General features: G+C 35.2%; 1 protein-coding gene across 1 annotated transcript; it reads left to right on the top strand.

Moving 5' to 3' along the window:
• The first annotated feature begins 2,992 nt into the window (after window positions 1–2,992).
• Window positions 2,993–5,157, top strand: LOC120209973 (glucan endo-1,3-beta-glucosidase 8-like). Its single transcript, XM_039208825.1, has 2 exons — window positions 2,993–3,450; window positions 4,044–5,157. Exons 1-2 carry the CDS (start codon window positions 3,092–3,094, stop codon window positions 5,155–5,157), a joined length of 1,473 nt encoding a protein of 490 aa, XP_039064756.1. The 5' UTR covers window positions 2,993–3,091.
• Window positions 5,158–15,864: the final 10,707 nt, after the last annotated feature.

The raw sequence follows: 15,864 nt of genomic DNA on the forward strand, positions 1-15,864 counted from the left end.
GTTAATCCAGTTCATTTGGCAAGTTCCATAGGATGGAAAAACTGATCATGAATCTATGGTTATTTTATTCTTGCTGTTAAAACTGCATTTTGATATCTCAAATCTTTTACAGGAGGCAGAGTCTGCCCTAAATGCCAAAATAAAAGACCCAGTATTTCATAGGGCTAGGAATGTTGCTCCGAACAAGGTACACAAACTACTATATAATTTTAATCTTTTCTTTATTTTATAATTCCCATCTCTTTTCCACCAAAGCCCTCTTTGTCATCGAGGGTAGAGGAGTTTGCGCGGATTTCCAATAGCCTCTACTGAACCATGCACTTGATGGTGCAGGCAATGTTTTGCTTAAGCTTTAGGCTGCCAGAAGCGTGCTTTATTGAATACATCACTGACTCTACATGTCATGCCACTAGTGGGTTATGAGTTATGATCCGAAAAAGTATCCAATTTTTGAGTAAATGAAATTTTGTTGTAACTTGTAGTGTTAGTATTGGCTAGGGGGAAAACCCCATTCACAAAATTTGTCTTTTTTTATTATTGAGAAACAAGTGGCTTGCGGATAAAGAAAGGGTTAAGATTTGGACATTAAATTTGTTGGATGTCATTCATTTAGGTGTAATTGTATGAATCAATTGGATCAAAGTTCTGAATTCACAAGTTTATTCATCGTTCTCTCCTCCCTTGTATGAACGTTCAGGCATTGAGATACATCTCTCGGCTCTCTTCGAAGTCGGGGATAAAATCTTGCTGAGTATGTTGCTCTTTATCGCAACGGCTTCTAAGTTATTAGCACAATGCTATAAGTGGTCGTTTTTCAGTGCAACAACACTCAAAAAGAATAATACATTGTAAAGTGTAAAGCTAAATGGGGTTTCATTGTCCCTTTCTTCTCTGTAAAGTATAAAGCTAAACGGGGTTCCGTTGTAAATGGGATTTCATGTGTCATTAGTTATTATATTGGTGGTTGAGACAAGGTTATATTTTTTCGAAAACTCTCGACCTTTCGACATTGAACGCTCACACCCTTGATATCTATGGTACTCGAACTCGAGTCCTCTTGGAATAACAATTCCTTTACCATGATAGACAGCGGATTCGTGCTGCATATCTATACATTAATAGTCAGTTTCGGAATCAGCATGCTCTGGAAAATGGGTTTTAAGTGAATTAAGGAAGGAATCTTCACATTCCTTTTTTGCTTTTCTTTTCCTCTCTAGCTTTTGCGTATTATAAAGCCACTTTTACCTCGGTGATTAAGTGGCATTAACACTTTTATAGTATATATAATGAACGGTAAATTATAAATTTAGTTACTGAAATTCATTATAGCTCATATTTCTCTCATTGTACATTAAATCTTTTTAATTATTGTAAAAATGAACATGAAGTTTAGAACATATTTATTATATAAGGTTTAATAGAAAAATAAGTGTATGAACTTTGCATCGAAAAATATTTTAGTGCCTAAATAAATTTTCGTTAAAGATCGGTGTCTGTTTTTTTCGTTGTACTTTTAGGTCCTTACCGTTAAATTTGACAATGACACATGTCAATCTCTGTTAATTTTGAGAATTTATTTAAAAAATTATTAAAAAAACTAACATCTCATGAACCCCCTTCTCCTTTCCTCTTTTCCCCTTCAATGGTTGTCAGTCGGCCAACCGTGACTGTCCTGCTTAGGGCTGTAAGTGAGACGAGACAGATCGCGAGCTACTCGAGATCGACTCGATTAAGGCTCGATAAATACTCGGATCGAATGGATTCGACTCGAGCTCGAGCTCGACTCGAGTTCTTAACGAGCCGAAACGAGCTACTCGATATTCGACTCGAAAAGCTCGTGAGCAGCTCGAAAATATAATATATTAAGATTTTATTTTTTTAGAAAATAAATTATTAATAATATTAAAAATTTATGTATTGATTTATTTTTAAAATTAAGTAAGATTTTTATCTATTTAAGGTTCATGTTCGAGTTAAGTTTAAGATTTTTTTTTTTCATTTCGAGCCTTTTCGAGCTTATCACGAGCTTCAGTTCAGGATTTCGAGTTCGAGTCGAGCTTGAAAATTTTAAACTCGCGAGTTTTCGAGTCGAGTCGAGCTCTATTTCAGAGTTTTCGAGTCGAGCTCAGCAATACTCGAGCTCGACTCGGCTCGTTTACACCCCTAGTCCTGCCACCGTCATTAGTACCGACGTCGACCCCCGATCAAATCTCATGGATCTTTTGTCGTAAGCTATCACCATTTTCCGTGGAGAAGGGTTCAAATGTTCGTCGGATTTTAAGCCACCATCGTTGTTTTTCGTCGATTACGGCCGATTCCCACGACCATAAGTCACATCGCCAACACCATTCGAACCACCATGTAATTCCGCTTAAAACTCATCCTCGTTGTCACTCCATCGGTGCTCCTCCAGCGTTCAATTGTGGAGATTAATATTTTAAAGGTTTAGGGATTTGGATATTTGGGATTTTAGAGATTTAGGGGATTTGGGTGACGGTAAGGGCGACGTTGATCAATGGGTGGGTGACGACGGGTTGGTGATCGCTCGGCGATGACGATGGTGACCGGAGATGACTGACAACAATTGGTAACGGGTTGAAATGAGAGATTTTAGTTTTGTAGATTTTGTTTATAATTTCAATAAATTTATGTTTTTTATAAATAAATTAGGTTTCTTTAGTTTTTTTTTAATTTTTAAATTAAATAAACAATTTTTTTGTTATTAACAAATATAACAGTAGATACATATATCTATAACTGAAAAAAAACGCTGCGTATAAATTTTTAACAAAAAATTCTTTAAACACTAAAACGTTTTTCGATCTCAGACTTATTTTTATATCAAGGATTTATATAATTGTGATATATTTTAATCATGGTCTTTTCAATATCAACTGGAGAAGAGAAAAAAGAGTGACCACATCATACATTACTCGTTTCCTTCCTTCCCCAAGGCCTATAAAATCAAGAATAAAAGCCAAAGCTACTTCCCTTTCCCAATCATCATAATTCCTTTCTTGATTCTTTCTGGATCTAAGAAAGATCATTATTTCAAGAGAATCCCATTAAAAAAGGAGCAGAACAAAGAAAGATGTCACCAAAAAGAATGTTAGACGGCCAGTTTTATCATCTCTTGCCACTCTTCTTTCTTGCCTCAGTGACCCTGCTTCATGGTGGAAACGGTTTCGGGGTGAACTGGGGAACCATGACGACCCACCAGCTCCCGCCGGATAAAGTGGTGAAAATGCTGAGAGATAATGGGGTTCACAAGCTGAAGCTCTTCGAGTACAATGAAAGGATTATGACGGCTCTAATGGGGACGGATATTGAAGTCATGGTGGGGATTCCTAATAGCATGTTGAAACAGATGAGTGAAGATCCCGGAGCCGCCGCTTCTTGGGTTTATAATAACGTCACTGGTTATTGCTACGACGGCGGAGTTAAAATCAAGTAATCGAGTTATAATATATATATATGTGCGCGCGCGCGCGCGTAACAGTTTCTTGGCTCTGCATTTCTTCATGCATGCACTGTTCCTGTACTGTTTCATTCATTGATCTTCATTTCCATTGCTTGATCTTCAATGAACTTCTTGAATGGGGTTTCTTATCTTTAGTTCTTTTCTTTGCTAGTGATGATCGCTAGTGCTTTTAAGCTCGAATTCCCTGTTTTCTTTAGGTCATTTTGAGCCCTTGGAATATAGAGAAAGCCTAGGCTATGGGGATCTTGGGGAATGTAAGTTACTACTAAAAGACGTTCCATTTGGTAGGCTAAACTCAGATTCTGGGAATTTTAGAGTCTAATTTTTCCTTAAAATTGGATTTTCATGTTAGTGGTGACTCAAATCTCCGGCCAGGGGTTCAACTTGCATGCATGGTTTAACTATAAAAGGGTGGCCCAAGGGCGTATTGTTACCTTCGGAAATGTTCTAGCTCGGTAATGTCTTTGATATAGTCTCATTTCTGAGCTTTAGAACAAGCTGCATATGTATCACAGTTTTTTTTAGTCTTGTGGCATGAATTTGCTTTGATTTGGTTTGACAGGTATGTTGCAGTGGGAAATGAACCTTTCCTTCAGACATACAATGGCACTTATCTACAATACACATTACCAGCTCTCAGAAACATCATGAGAGCGCTTGATGAATCCGGGGTTAAATGCCGGTACAAAACCACGGTTCCTTTCAATGCCGACATCTATAACTCCCCGGAGTCCAATCCGGTTCCGTCAGCAAGTGACTTTCGGCCTGAGGTCAAGGACCTCACGATTGAAATACTCCAGTTCCTGTATTTACATGATGCGCCGTTCACTGTCAATATCTACCCTTACCTCAGCCTTTACGGAAACAATTACTTCCCCGTGGAGTTTGCATTCTTCGACGGATTAAGCAAGCCTCTCAGAGATGGTAATAAAGTTTATAAAAATGCATTTGATGCTAACCTTGATACTCTGGTTTATGCTTTGAGTAAAGCTGGATTCCCTGACATGGAGGTCATAGTTGGAGAGGTTGGTTGGCCGACCGATGGTGACAAAAATGCAAAGAGGTTTAACCAAGGATTAATCAAGCATGCTTTGAGTGGAGATGGAACCCCATCCCGGAAAGGAAAGATCGAAGTTTATCTATTCAGCCTCATCGACGAAAATGCTAAAAGCATCGAGCCTGGTGGGTTCGAGAGACACTGGGGGATTTTCGAGTTCGATGGAAAGCCGAAATATCAGCTCGATTTAACTGGTTTAGAACTCGAAAAAGGGCTAGCTCCGGTGGAAGATGTGAAGTACCAACTCAAAAGATGGTGCGTTCTGGATCCTAAAGCGACTGATTTGGATGAGTTGCCCGAAAGTGTTAGCTATGCTTGCAGTTTATCGGATTGTACTACTTTGGGTTATGGCTCTTCCTGCAATCACTTATCTGCTAAAGGAAACGCTTCTTATGCTTTCAACATGTACTATCAAATGAATAACCGGCAAGTTTGGGACTGTGATTTCTCCGGTTTGGCTATTGTCACCGACGATAATCCATCGGAGGGGAGTTGCCAGTTCCCCGTCATGATAGCTTCTGCTCATTCTTCCTTTCTGCTTCACAACTATGACTGTCTTTTGGTTGTTTTACTGAGAATTATTGGAGGATTTGTTACACTATTTTCACTTCTGATATGAAAGATCTTATGACAATTAGTTTCCTCTGTTCTTTGAATCCATATAATATTATAGGGTATAATACTAAAAAAAAGCTCCCAACGTTTATTATAATCATTATTTTGTCCCCTATTCTATTTTTAAAGCATTTTGACACCCAATATTTCACTTTAAGACATCAGTTGGTAAGAGCGAAAGGCTTTTAACCTTGTGGTCATGGGATCAAGTCTCACGGTGGGCAATTCATAATTCTGACTGCCGGAGGTCTCCAACGGAAGCTGCTCTCAACCTGGTGTTGGGGGCAACCTACTATCCTACCTCCCCTTACTCCATTACATATGGGAATAGGGTCAGCTAATTATTATTAATGCTCTAAAATAGAAGCTTTTTTAATTTAAAATAAGACGTTGAGGGCTAAAACATCCCAGAACAAAAGAATATGGGACAATGTGATTACTATGTCAAGTGTTAGGGTTCTTTTTAACTTAAAATAAAACGTTGGGGTCAAAATAATCAAAAAAATAAAATAGGAGACAAAAATGACCCTTTTTATAAACATTAGGAGCTAATTTCGGAGTTAAAGGGATATTAACAAAAGAATTAAAATATAATAATAGTTTAAGGGTTAATGTAAAATATTTTAAAGTTAAGGATCAACTTAGAATATGATATAGTTTAGGACATCTTATGTAAACTCCGTAGTTTATCTTATTTATCTTTTGCATCAATACGTGTATGTCTATAAATTGTCAACTGCAACAGCAAGCAAAGCTCGTCTAGCTCGGTCAGCGCAAGGCTCTTGTTGAGTTAATCGATCGACTTAATCGGTCAAGAGATGATAAATTGGTAATTAAAATTTTGGTGGAAGCTTTTGCAGAAAATTGAAAGTAATTGCACAGCGATTTAGAGTCGTTCGACTTTCTCAATCAAAGTCTACGTCTACTACCTTAGCTATCCACACTAAGGATTTTCCAACAAATTCACTAATTTGTTCTTTCTTTTGAGGCCAAAGAGATAAACTTACAACTCCCTCAAGAATATACCCTAATTCTTGAGAACACTCTTTCTCAAAGAGAAGACTACAAATTTACAAACTTACAAGGAAATCCTAATAAGATAGAATGTTTGCACAATTTTAGAACAAAGAAAATAACACTAAAAATGAATACAATTGAGTACAAGTAGTGTTCTTGAAAGTAAAATGAATATTGAATGAAAAATAGGCTTGAAATGCTCAAACTTGAGGTTTGATGTTTTCTCTTTGATTCTCTCTTGATTCTAGTTGATTGTTGTTTCTTGTTATTGATCAATGGCTTCTAAGCTTGTTTAAATATACCTTTAAATGATTCTGAACGTTGGGGATGATTAGTGGAGTCAATATAGTCGTTTAAGTGTGAAAATAATTAATAAAATCAGTTGGGAGCGTCAGTGCATCGATGCATACCCATGGTGCATCAGTGTAAAATTCAAATATTTTGACCGTTGGACCCTTAGTGCATCGGTGCACTACGAGTGCATCGATGCATCAAGTGCATTTGATGTTTTCATAAAATTCTGAGTGCATTGATGCATAGTATGTGCATCGATGCATAGTATGTGCATTGGTGTATGAAATGCATTCGATGTTCAATTTATTCATGGTGCATCGATGCATGTGTTGGTGCATCGGTGCATCACTCTGAAAAATTGATTTTAGACTTGATTTTGGTTCAAAATACTTTGTGAAAATTGTTTCAAAAATATATTAAGTATAAAACACAATTTTACACATTTAGTAAGGTTTGAAATTGATCTTGAAAGACTTTGAGTAATAATTTGATATTCGATTAAATAGATCGAATATACTTAGAAAATCATTTGTAAAATCTTAATATTCATTTAAACATAGTTTGTTATATCGAAATATCAAAATATTTTCAACAATCTCCCCTTTTTGATATAACAAAACTCTTGAGTAATTTTAAGATTTTCTTTGAAAATAAGTTTTGAAATCAATCTTGAAATTACTTCCCCTTATTATAACACTTCTCCCTTTTAAAACTTTTAACACTTAACATTTCTCCCCCTTTTTGTTAAATCAAAAAGACTCAAAAACTGAGTGAAAGAAGGCTTTGAAAAACATAGCCAATTGATTAAACATTTTAATTGAATATACCTTAAGCTGCTAAGATCAAAGATCAAAAGAGAGGTTAGCCATTAGTGTTCATAATCAATATTCAAATCAAATGTGAAATGATAAATTGGTCATAATGCAACTAAGATGTCAATAATGCAAAAATTAATAAACATGAAGCTCATAAAGATCAAACCAAATAAATAAAAAGTTCAAACATCTAACAATAGTTAAACAATTCAAAAACAGAAAAATGTTTTAACAATCCAAGTTTTAAGTTTTAATCCCAAATACAATCAAAATAAAATAAGTCTAGTCATCCATAGAAGGATCGGGAGGCGGAGGAGGAAATCGGGCTTGCATCTCAAGAGAGAGAGCATCCATGCGTGCAAGCATCTCCCTTTGAAACTCAATCTAACGAGCGTTGATTTACTGCTTCGTGAGTAGTAGTCAAGTGGAATTCGATGGAAGCATATTGTAGATCAAATGTCTCCAAAAACGAACGAAAATACGGAGGCATTTGATCCTCTTGTGGAGATGGTTCCAGTGCAGGCTCGTCATCGGGTACGTGATCAATGATGTCTTGCATAAGCTGTTGAAATTCAGGATCATCATCAGTAGTCGGAGCTAGAGGAGGAGGAGGAGCACGAGAGGAGCTAGGAGCAGCTCGTGAGGAACTAGCTCCCGGAGTTTGCTTACCGGGTCTAAAAATCCATTGATCGGTTACCTCGTCTTGTTTCTAATCTCCTTTCTTCAAGGATGTAAGATTGATTTGGTTTTGGAGTGGGATAGGATTGTCGAGAGAGACGTCTAGACCAATTTTGATAAAGAGGTTACTAAGAAGACATCCATAAACTAATGTTTCGACATGTTTTGAAGGAACAATGTTTATGACATCAACTAGTTGACTGAAGATAATGTGGGGTAGATTGATTTTGATTTTATTCTTGAGATGGTGCATCCACCATAAATCCCTAATATGAAGAGTGGAGTACCTACCTCCGGATGGTCTAAACCACCAAGAGATCATCAGATGAAGAAAACGATCGTGATGAGATCGTAGAGTACTAACACTAGCGTTTGGAACATAGGGATAATCTACAGTTTCATTCTCATTATATATCCCATCATCATCTAACCCAAAATGGAAAACTATAGTCTCGGGGTCAATATTAATATATTGGCCTAAAAGATAAGATCTAATGGCTATAGTTCCACATTGAGTTTCGTTTTGAATACATACCGCATTGGAATAGAAAATGCGGACTAATTGTTGATAGGCGATAGGTTTGACCTGAAACAATTTATCAAACTTCAAAGCTTTAAGAATCGGAAGGTATTCAAAGTTAATATCTATCATAGCTTGAAGAGAAGGAATACGCGCTTCCCGGATTCTATAAGTTTGAAAAGAATTTATGTACCTAGAGTACAATTCGTCTCTACGACGCTCAGGCATGTTAAAACAAGATCCTAATAGAGATGTAGGTGGAGGAGGAACGGGATTAGGAGGTTGGTTTGAACGAGAACGACTCGACGAAGTCCTAGGGCGTTTGGGATTAGACATGGTTTAGAGATCAAAAAAATGAACGAAATAGATAACCTGCAAATTGAAAAACATGTATGCACAATAATCAATCCCAAAACTCAATTGAGTCCGTAATAATCAAGGTTCTCTAAAACAATCCTAATGGGCAAAGTTTTGAAAACTATTTGAAAATATCATTGGAAATATTGTAATACATAAAGTTTTCATAAAACAATATAATGAAGTCAAAAACTCAATGATTTTCGAAAATATTTTTTTTAATTTCGAATTTCAAAGAAAATTTTGAAAAATTGTGTGTTTTTGATGAAATTTGTTGTAAAATCTAGTTTAGAATCATCATATAACCAATACCCAATATAATGTTCATCCTAGAACTAATCAAAACTAGCCCTAAGATCGAAAATTGATAAAATGAGTTTTTAGAAAAGTTTACCTTGAAATTTCGGATTGAGAGGGATGTATTGATGTTTTGCACGAATTAATGATTGAAGCAGGATTAGGAGTTGAAAAGCTCGAAGATTCCGATCAAAAACCAAGGATTTGGAGCAATTTTGAGAGTAGGAAATAGAGAGGAGGCGAACGGCTAAGAGAGTTTAGTTTTAGGTTTTGAAACAAATAAGAAAATAAGCTTTTTTAACCTAAAACCCGACGGATGCATCGATGCATGACCCTGTGCATCGATGCACATTCAAGGCGTGCATCGGTGCATCAGCAAGATGAATCGATGCACATTCAAAGGGATGCATCGATGCACTGTTAAGTGAATCGATGCATTAAGCACAAAAATGTCAAAAATCTGTTTTAAACACTCAAAATGCTAAATTAATTAGCTCTAATGGTTTTGGTAACTCATATTGAAAATTAATCATGTTCAATCAATCAAATTATTCTTTAAACTACATTTGAACATAAAATTAATTTTCACCAAATAACATAAACTCCCCCTAACTAATAGCATAGAATGCAATCAAAAATTATTATTATAAGCATTTTTCATTTATTCTTAAAAGTGCTAAAATTATTTTAAACACTAAGTGAAGATAGGTTGGTTAAACCTAATTCTCTCCTAAGTGTCCAAAATCGTTCCTTGTCTAAAGGCTTTGTAAAAATATCCGCTAATTGGTGCAAAGTATTAACAAATTCTAGAACTACATCTTCCTTAGCGACATAGTCTCTAATGAAGTGATGTCTTATTTCAATATGCTTAGTTCTAGAGTGTTGGATGGGATTTTTAGTGAGACAAATAGCACTAGTATTGTCACACTTGATAGGAATAGTACTTACTTCAATTCCATAATCAAAAAGTTGTTGTTTCATCCATAAAACTTGTGCACGACAACTACCGGCTGAAATGTATTTCGCTTCACTGGTAGATAATGCAACACAATTTTGTTTCTTTGAAAACCAAGAAATCAGCATATTTCCAATTAATTGGCAAGTACCGGAGGTGTTTTTCCTATCTAATTTGTATCCTCCATAATCCGCATCAGAAAAGGCATGCAAGCTAAAGCTAGAGTCTCTAGGATACCAAATTCCTAAACTAGGAGTGTCCTTAAGGTATCTAAATATCCTCTTAACATCTAGTAAATGTGATTCCTTATGGCATGATTAAAATCTAGAACATAAGCAAACACTAAACATAATGTCCGGTCTACTTGCAGTTAGATAAAGCAAAGATCCAATCATTGACCTATATAATTTAACATCTACACATTTACCTCCTTCATCTATGTCAAGCTTTGTCGATGAGCTCATTGGAGTGTTATGTGGCTTCCCATTTTCCAGTCCAAACTTCTTGAGCATATCTTTAACGTACTTAGCTTGATTGATGAAGATGTCATCTTTTCTTTGCTTGATATGGAGTCCCAAGAAAAATGAGAGCTCCCCCATCATGCTCATCTCGAATTCACTTTGCATTAGCTTAGAAAATTCTTGGCAAAGAACATCATTAGTAGAACCAAATATTATATCATCAACATAAATTTGAACTACTAATAAATCTTTACCTTTATGCTTTAAAAACAATGTAGTGTCAACCTTCCATTTTGAAAAACCTTTTTCAATTAAAAAAATATGACAATCTTTCATACCAAGCTCTATGAGCTTGTTTTAAACCATAAAGTGCTTTTGTCAATTTAAGAACATGATTTGAAAATTTTAAATCTTCAAAACATGGAGGTTGTTCCACATACACTTCTTCCTTTATAAAACCATTTACAAATGCACTTTTAACATCCATTTGATATAATTTAAATTCATGAAAACATGCAAATGCTAATAACATTCTAATTGCTTCCATCCTAGCTACGAGAGCGTATGTTTCATCATAATATATGCCCTCTTCTTGATTATACCCTTGAGCAACAAGTCTAGCCTTTTTTCTCACTATATTACCACTCTCATCAAGCTTATTCCTAAATACTCATCTAGTACCTACAGTAGATTTATTACTAGGCCTTTCAACTAGTGTCCAAACTTTACTTCTCTCAAATTGATTTTACTCTTCTTGCATAGCCATAATCCAATGTTCATCATTTAATGCTTCTTTAATATTCTTAGGCTCTATGCATGAGATAAATGCAACATAATTACAAATATTTCTAAGAGAAGATCGAGTTGTTACCCCTTTGGATGGATCACCTATAATCTCACCATTATTAACATAGTTGTATTCCTTTGGGTAAGAGACTTCCCTTTCTTCAATGGTTGGATTCTCGAGAGGATCATGAGTTTCCTTATTTTTTGTTTCTTCCTTTGATGATGGTTCTTCAACGTCATGTCTAATGTCATTTGTATTTATAACACCTACATCACCATTCACACAAGAATCCTTCCTCGGAAGAAGGTTATCATCGAAAACAACATGTATAGACTCTTCTACAACTAAAGTTCTTTTATTAAATACTCGATAAGCTTTAGAATTTAAGGAATAACCCAGAAAAAATCCTTCATCACTTTTAGCATCAAATTTGCCAAGATTATCTTTACCGTTGTTTAAAACAAAAACACTTACATCCAAAAGGATGAAAATAACTAATTTTAGGCTTTTTATTTTTGAAAAGTTCATATGGAGTTTTCTTTAAAATAGGCCTAATCATTACTCGATTTATAACATAACAAACGGTATTTGTACTTCCGCCCAAAATATTTTGGCAAATTGTTTTTAGAGAGCATTGTTCTAGCCATTTCTTCTAAAGTTCGATTTTTCCTCTCAACAACTCCATTTTGTTGAGGGGTTCTAGGTGCTGAAAAATTATGACTAATACCATTAGAATTACAAAAATCAGTAAATCCAAGATTTTCAAATTCAGTTCCATGATCACTCCTAACACTAGTTATAGAGTAACCATTTTCGTTTTGGATTACTTTTGAAAACGTGATGAATTTTTCTAATGTTTCATCTTTAGTACTTAAGAATATAATCCAAGTATATCTAGAATAGTCATCTACCAAGACAAATGCATATTGTTTTTCACCCAAGCTAGTAGTCCTGGTTGGCCCAAAAAGATCTATATGGATCAATTATAATACTCTACTAGTTGATACGTCATTAATGGATTTAAAAGAAACTCGCTTTTGTTTTCCTTTAGCACAAGCATCACAAATTTTATCATTATCAAATTTCAGTTTAGGCAGCCCTCTTACTAAGTCTCCTTGAATTAATCATTGCAAAACACTCATACTAGCATGTCCTAGTCTCCTATGCCATAACCAACTATCATTCTCATCTTTAGCAACTAGGCATAAATTAGTCATATCAATAGAGTCTAAATGCACCATGTATATGTTTCCTATTCTATGACCAACAAGCATAATTCGATTAGAAGCAATGTCAATAACTTTACAACCATTGGTTTCAAACATGACATTGAATCCTATATCACATAATTGACTAATACTCAAAAGATTATGCTTTAATCCATTCACATATAAAACATTCTTAATTTGTATGGAAGAGGTATTACCTATAGTGCCTATACCTTCAATGTGACCTTTTGAGTTATCACCAAAAGTCACTTATCCTCTATTTTTGGCGTTAAGCTCAATGAACCGGCTTTTGTCCCCGGTCATGTATCTCGAGCATCCACTATCAAGGTACCATAAATTTGAATTTGTTTCCCGTGCCTTGTAGCAATGCTCATTTTCCTACAAATATAGATTAATTTCTAATTTTTGGTACCCAAATTCTTTTGGGTCCTATTCATTAGTTTCCAAAATCCTAGTCCCCTTAGGTATCCATTTGTGTAGGATATCTTTATCTTTAGTAGTAATGAGTCCTTTAGGAACCCATATACTTCTAACGATTTTTCTATTAGAGGTTCTTTGGGGACCTCTATGATTGTAGTTTTTAAAACTTTTTCTAACAAAGTTGGATTTTGAATTTTCTTCTTTTTCAAAACATTTTGTTCCAACTTTATCAAAAAGAAGCTTTAAGATCATCAATTTTCTTTTGATGATCATCATTGACCTTTGAAAGTAAATTTTGCAAATCTGAATTTTTCTTTTCAAACTCTTCTAGTTTGATTTGTAAATCTTTGATTTTACTTTCAAGATCGTTGTTGGTTTTGGATATGAGTTTTTTTTCATTTTTCAATTTTGAAACATCATTTTTATATTTTAAAAACAATTTCTCATAATCTGAAGCCAACCCATTATATTCCTATAATAGCTCATCATAAGATAAACCATCAAATTCAGATGAGTTAGAGGTTACCTTAGAATCTTCCCCGAATGCCATCAAGCAAAAGTTTGCTACTTCTTGTTCCTCTTCATCGAAACCTTCTTCATCGCTCCAAGTAGCCACATGAGCCTTGTGCTTATTCTTTGATTGACCCTTTCTCTTCAATTGTGGGCAATCATATTTGACATGCCCCGGCTTTTTGCATTCATAGCAAATGATAGGGTCATTCTCTTTTGGTTTATTTTTGAGGCCTTCATTTCATTTGAATTTTCTTCCTCAGTAAGGTCTCATCATTTTTCTGAACCGTTTGGCAAACAATGCCATTTCCTCGTCATCTTCATCCGAATCACTCTCTTGTTTTGTGGATTTGAGAGCGACTCCAATGTTTTTCTTCTTCTCCTTCTCCTTTGGTGTCTCTTCAATCTTATCGAGGTCCACCTCATCTTCAAGCATCATTTCATGAGTGAGGAGATAACCGATTAGCTCTTCAAGAGTTAAGGACTTTAGGTTCTTAGCCTCGATGATTGCGGTCTTCTTGGATTAGAAGTGAGTAAACTAACTTCCTCACAAGCTTTTCGTTTGGAATGATCTCTCCATATGATTTAAGACCATTGACAATCGTTGAGAATCTATCCGTCACAACTTTGATATCTTCATTTGGTTTCATCCTGAAATTTTCATAGCTATGTGTTAGAAGACTAATTTTAGATTCTTTTACCTCGTCGGTGCCTTCATGAGTGACTTGAAATTTATCCCATATTTCTTTGGCGGTTGTAAAAGATGAAACTCTTTTCATATTCATCTGGTCTAAGAGCACAAAATATAATATGGATGGCTTTGGAGTTGAGCTGGAACATTTTCGTTTCTCCTTCGCTCCACAATCTTGGATGAGTGAGAGGCTTGATATATCTGTCTTCTACAACATTCCATGCTCCCATGCCACTTGCTTGAATAAAATACATCATCCTATTCTTCCAATAGGCATAGTTAGCACCATTGAAGAAAGGAGGCTTGTTGACGGGCATTGAATCGAGACCGGAGTCAAAGTTTGAAGTGGAGGTCATTGATGACTTGATAATCGATGTAACTCTTCCCGAATCGACTCAAGAGGCGATTAAACCTTCAAATGAGTTAGGATCTGGTACCAATTGTTGAGTTAATCGATCGACTGAATCGGGCAAGAGGAGTTGAATTGGCAATTAAAATTTTGGTGGAAGTTTTTGCTGAAAATTGAAAGTAATTGCACAACGATTTAGAGTGGTTCGACTTTCTCAATCAAAGTCTACGTCCACTATCTTAGCTATCCACACTAAGGATTTTCCAACAAATTCACTAATTTGTTCTTTCTTTTGAGGCCAAAGAGATAACCTTACAACTCCCTCAAGAATATACCCCAATTCTTGATAACACTCTTTCTCAAAGACAAGATTACAAATTTGCAAACTTACAAGGAAATCCTCACAAGGTAGAATGTTTACACAATTCTAGAACAAAGAAAAGAACACTCAAAAATAAATACAATTGAGTACAAGTAGTGTTCTTGAAAGCAAAATGAATATTGAATGAAAAATAGGCTTGAAATGCTCAAACTTGAGGTTTTATGCTTTCTCTTTGATTCTCTCTTGATTCTCTCTTGATTCTAGTTGATTGTTGTTTCTTGTTATTGATCAATGGCTTCTAAGTTTGTTTAAATACACCTTCAAATGATTCTGAACGTTGGAGATGATTAGTGGAGTCAATATAGTCGTTTAAGTGTGAAAACAATTAATAAAATCAGTTGGGAGCGTCAGTGCATCGATGCATACCCATGGTGCATCAGTGTAAAATTCAAATATTTTGATCGTTGGACCCTTAGTGCATCGGTGCACTAAGAGTGCATCGATGCATTAAGTGCATTCGATGTTTCAAAATAGCCAGAGTGTATCGATGCATCAAATGCATTCGATGTTTTCATAAAATTCTGAGTGCATCGATGCATAGTATGTGCATCGGTGCATCAAATGCATTCGATGTTCAATTTATTTATGGTGCATCGATGCATGGCTTGGTGCATCGGTGCATCACTCTGAAAAATTGATTTTAGGCTTGATTTTTGTTCAAAATACTTTGTGAAAATTGTTTCAAAAATATATTAAGTATAAAACACAATTTTACACATTTAGTAAGGTTTGAAATTGATCTTGAAAGGCTTGGAGTAATATTTTGATATTCGATTAAATAGATCGAATATACTTAGAAAATCATTTGTAAAATCTTAAAATTCATTTAAACTTAGTTTGTTATATCGAAATATCAAAATGTTTTCAACAGCTCATAACCTTGTGGTCGTGGGTTCGAGCCATAAGGTGGGCGAATGTTTTTGTCTTCGACTTATTTGCTTTCTTCTTT

The sequence above is a fragment of the Hibiscus syriacus genome, unplaced genomic scaffold (assembly GCF_006381635.1).
Source record: "Hibiscus syriacus cultivar Baekdansim isolate YM2019G1 unplaced genomic scaffold, ASM638163v2 tig00021167_pilon, whole genome shotgun sequence".
NCBI lineage: Eukaryota > Viridiplantae > Streptophyta > Magnoliopsida > Malvales > Malvaceae > Hibiscus > Hibiscus syriacus.

Coding starts and splice junctions, on each gene's coding strand:
- LOC120209973 (XM_039208825.1), top strand. CDS start 3,092: ATGTCACCAAAAAGAATGTTAGACGGCCAGTTTTATCATCTCTTGCCA. Junction 3,451..4,043: donor GACGGCGGAGTTAAAATCAA/GTAATCGAGTTA, acceptor TTGGTTTGACAG/GTATGTTGCAGTGGGAAATG.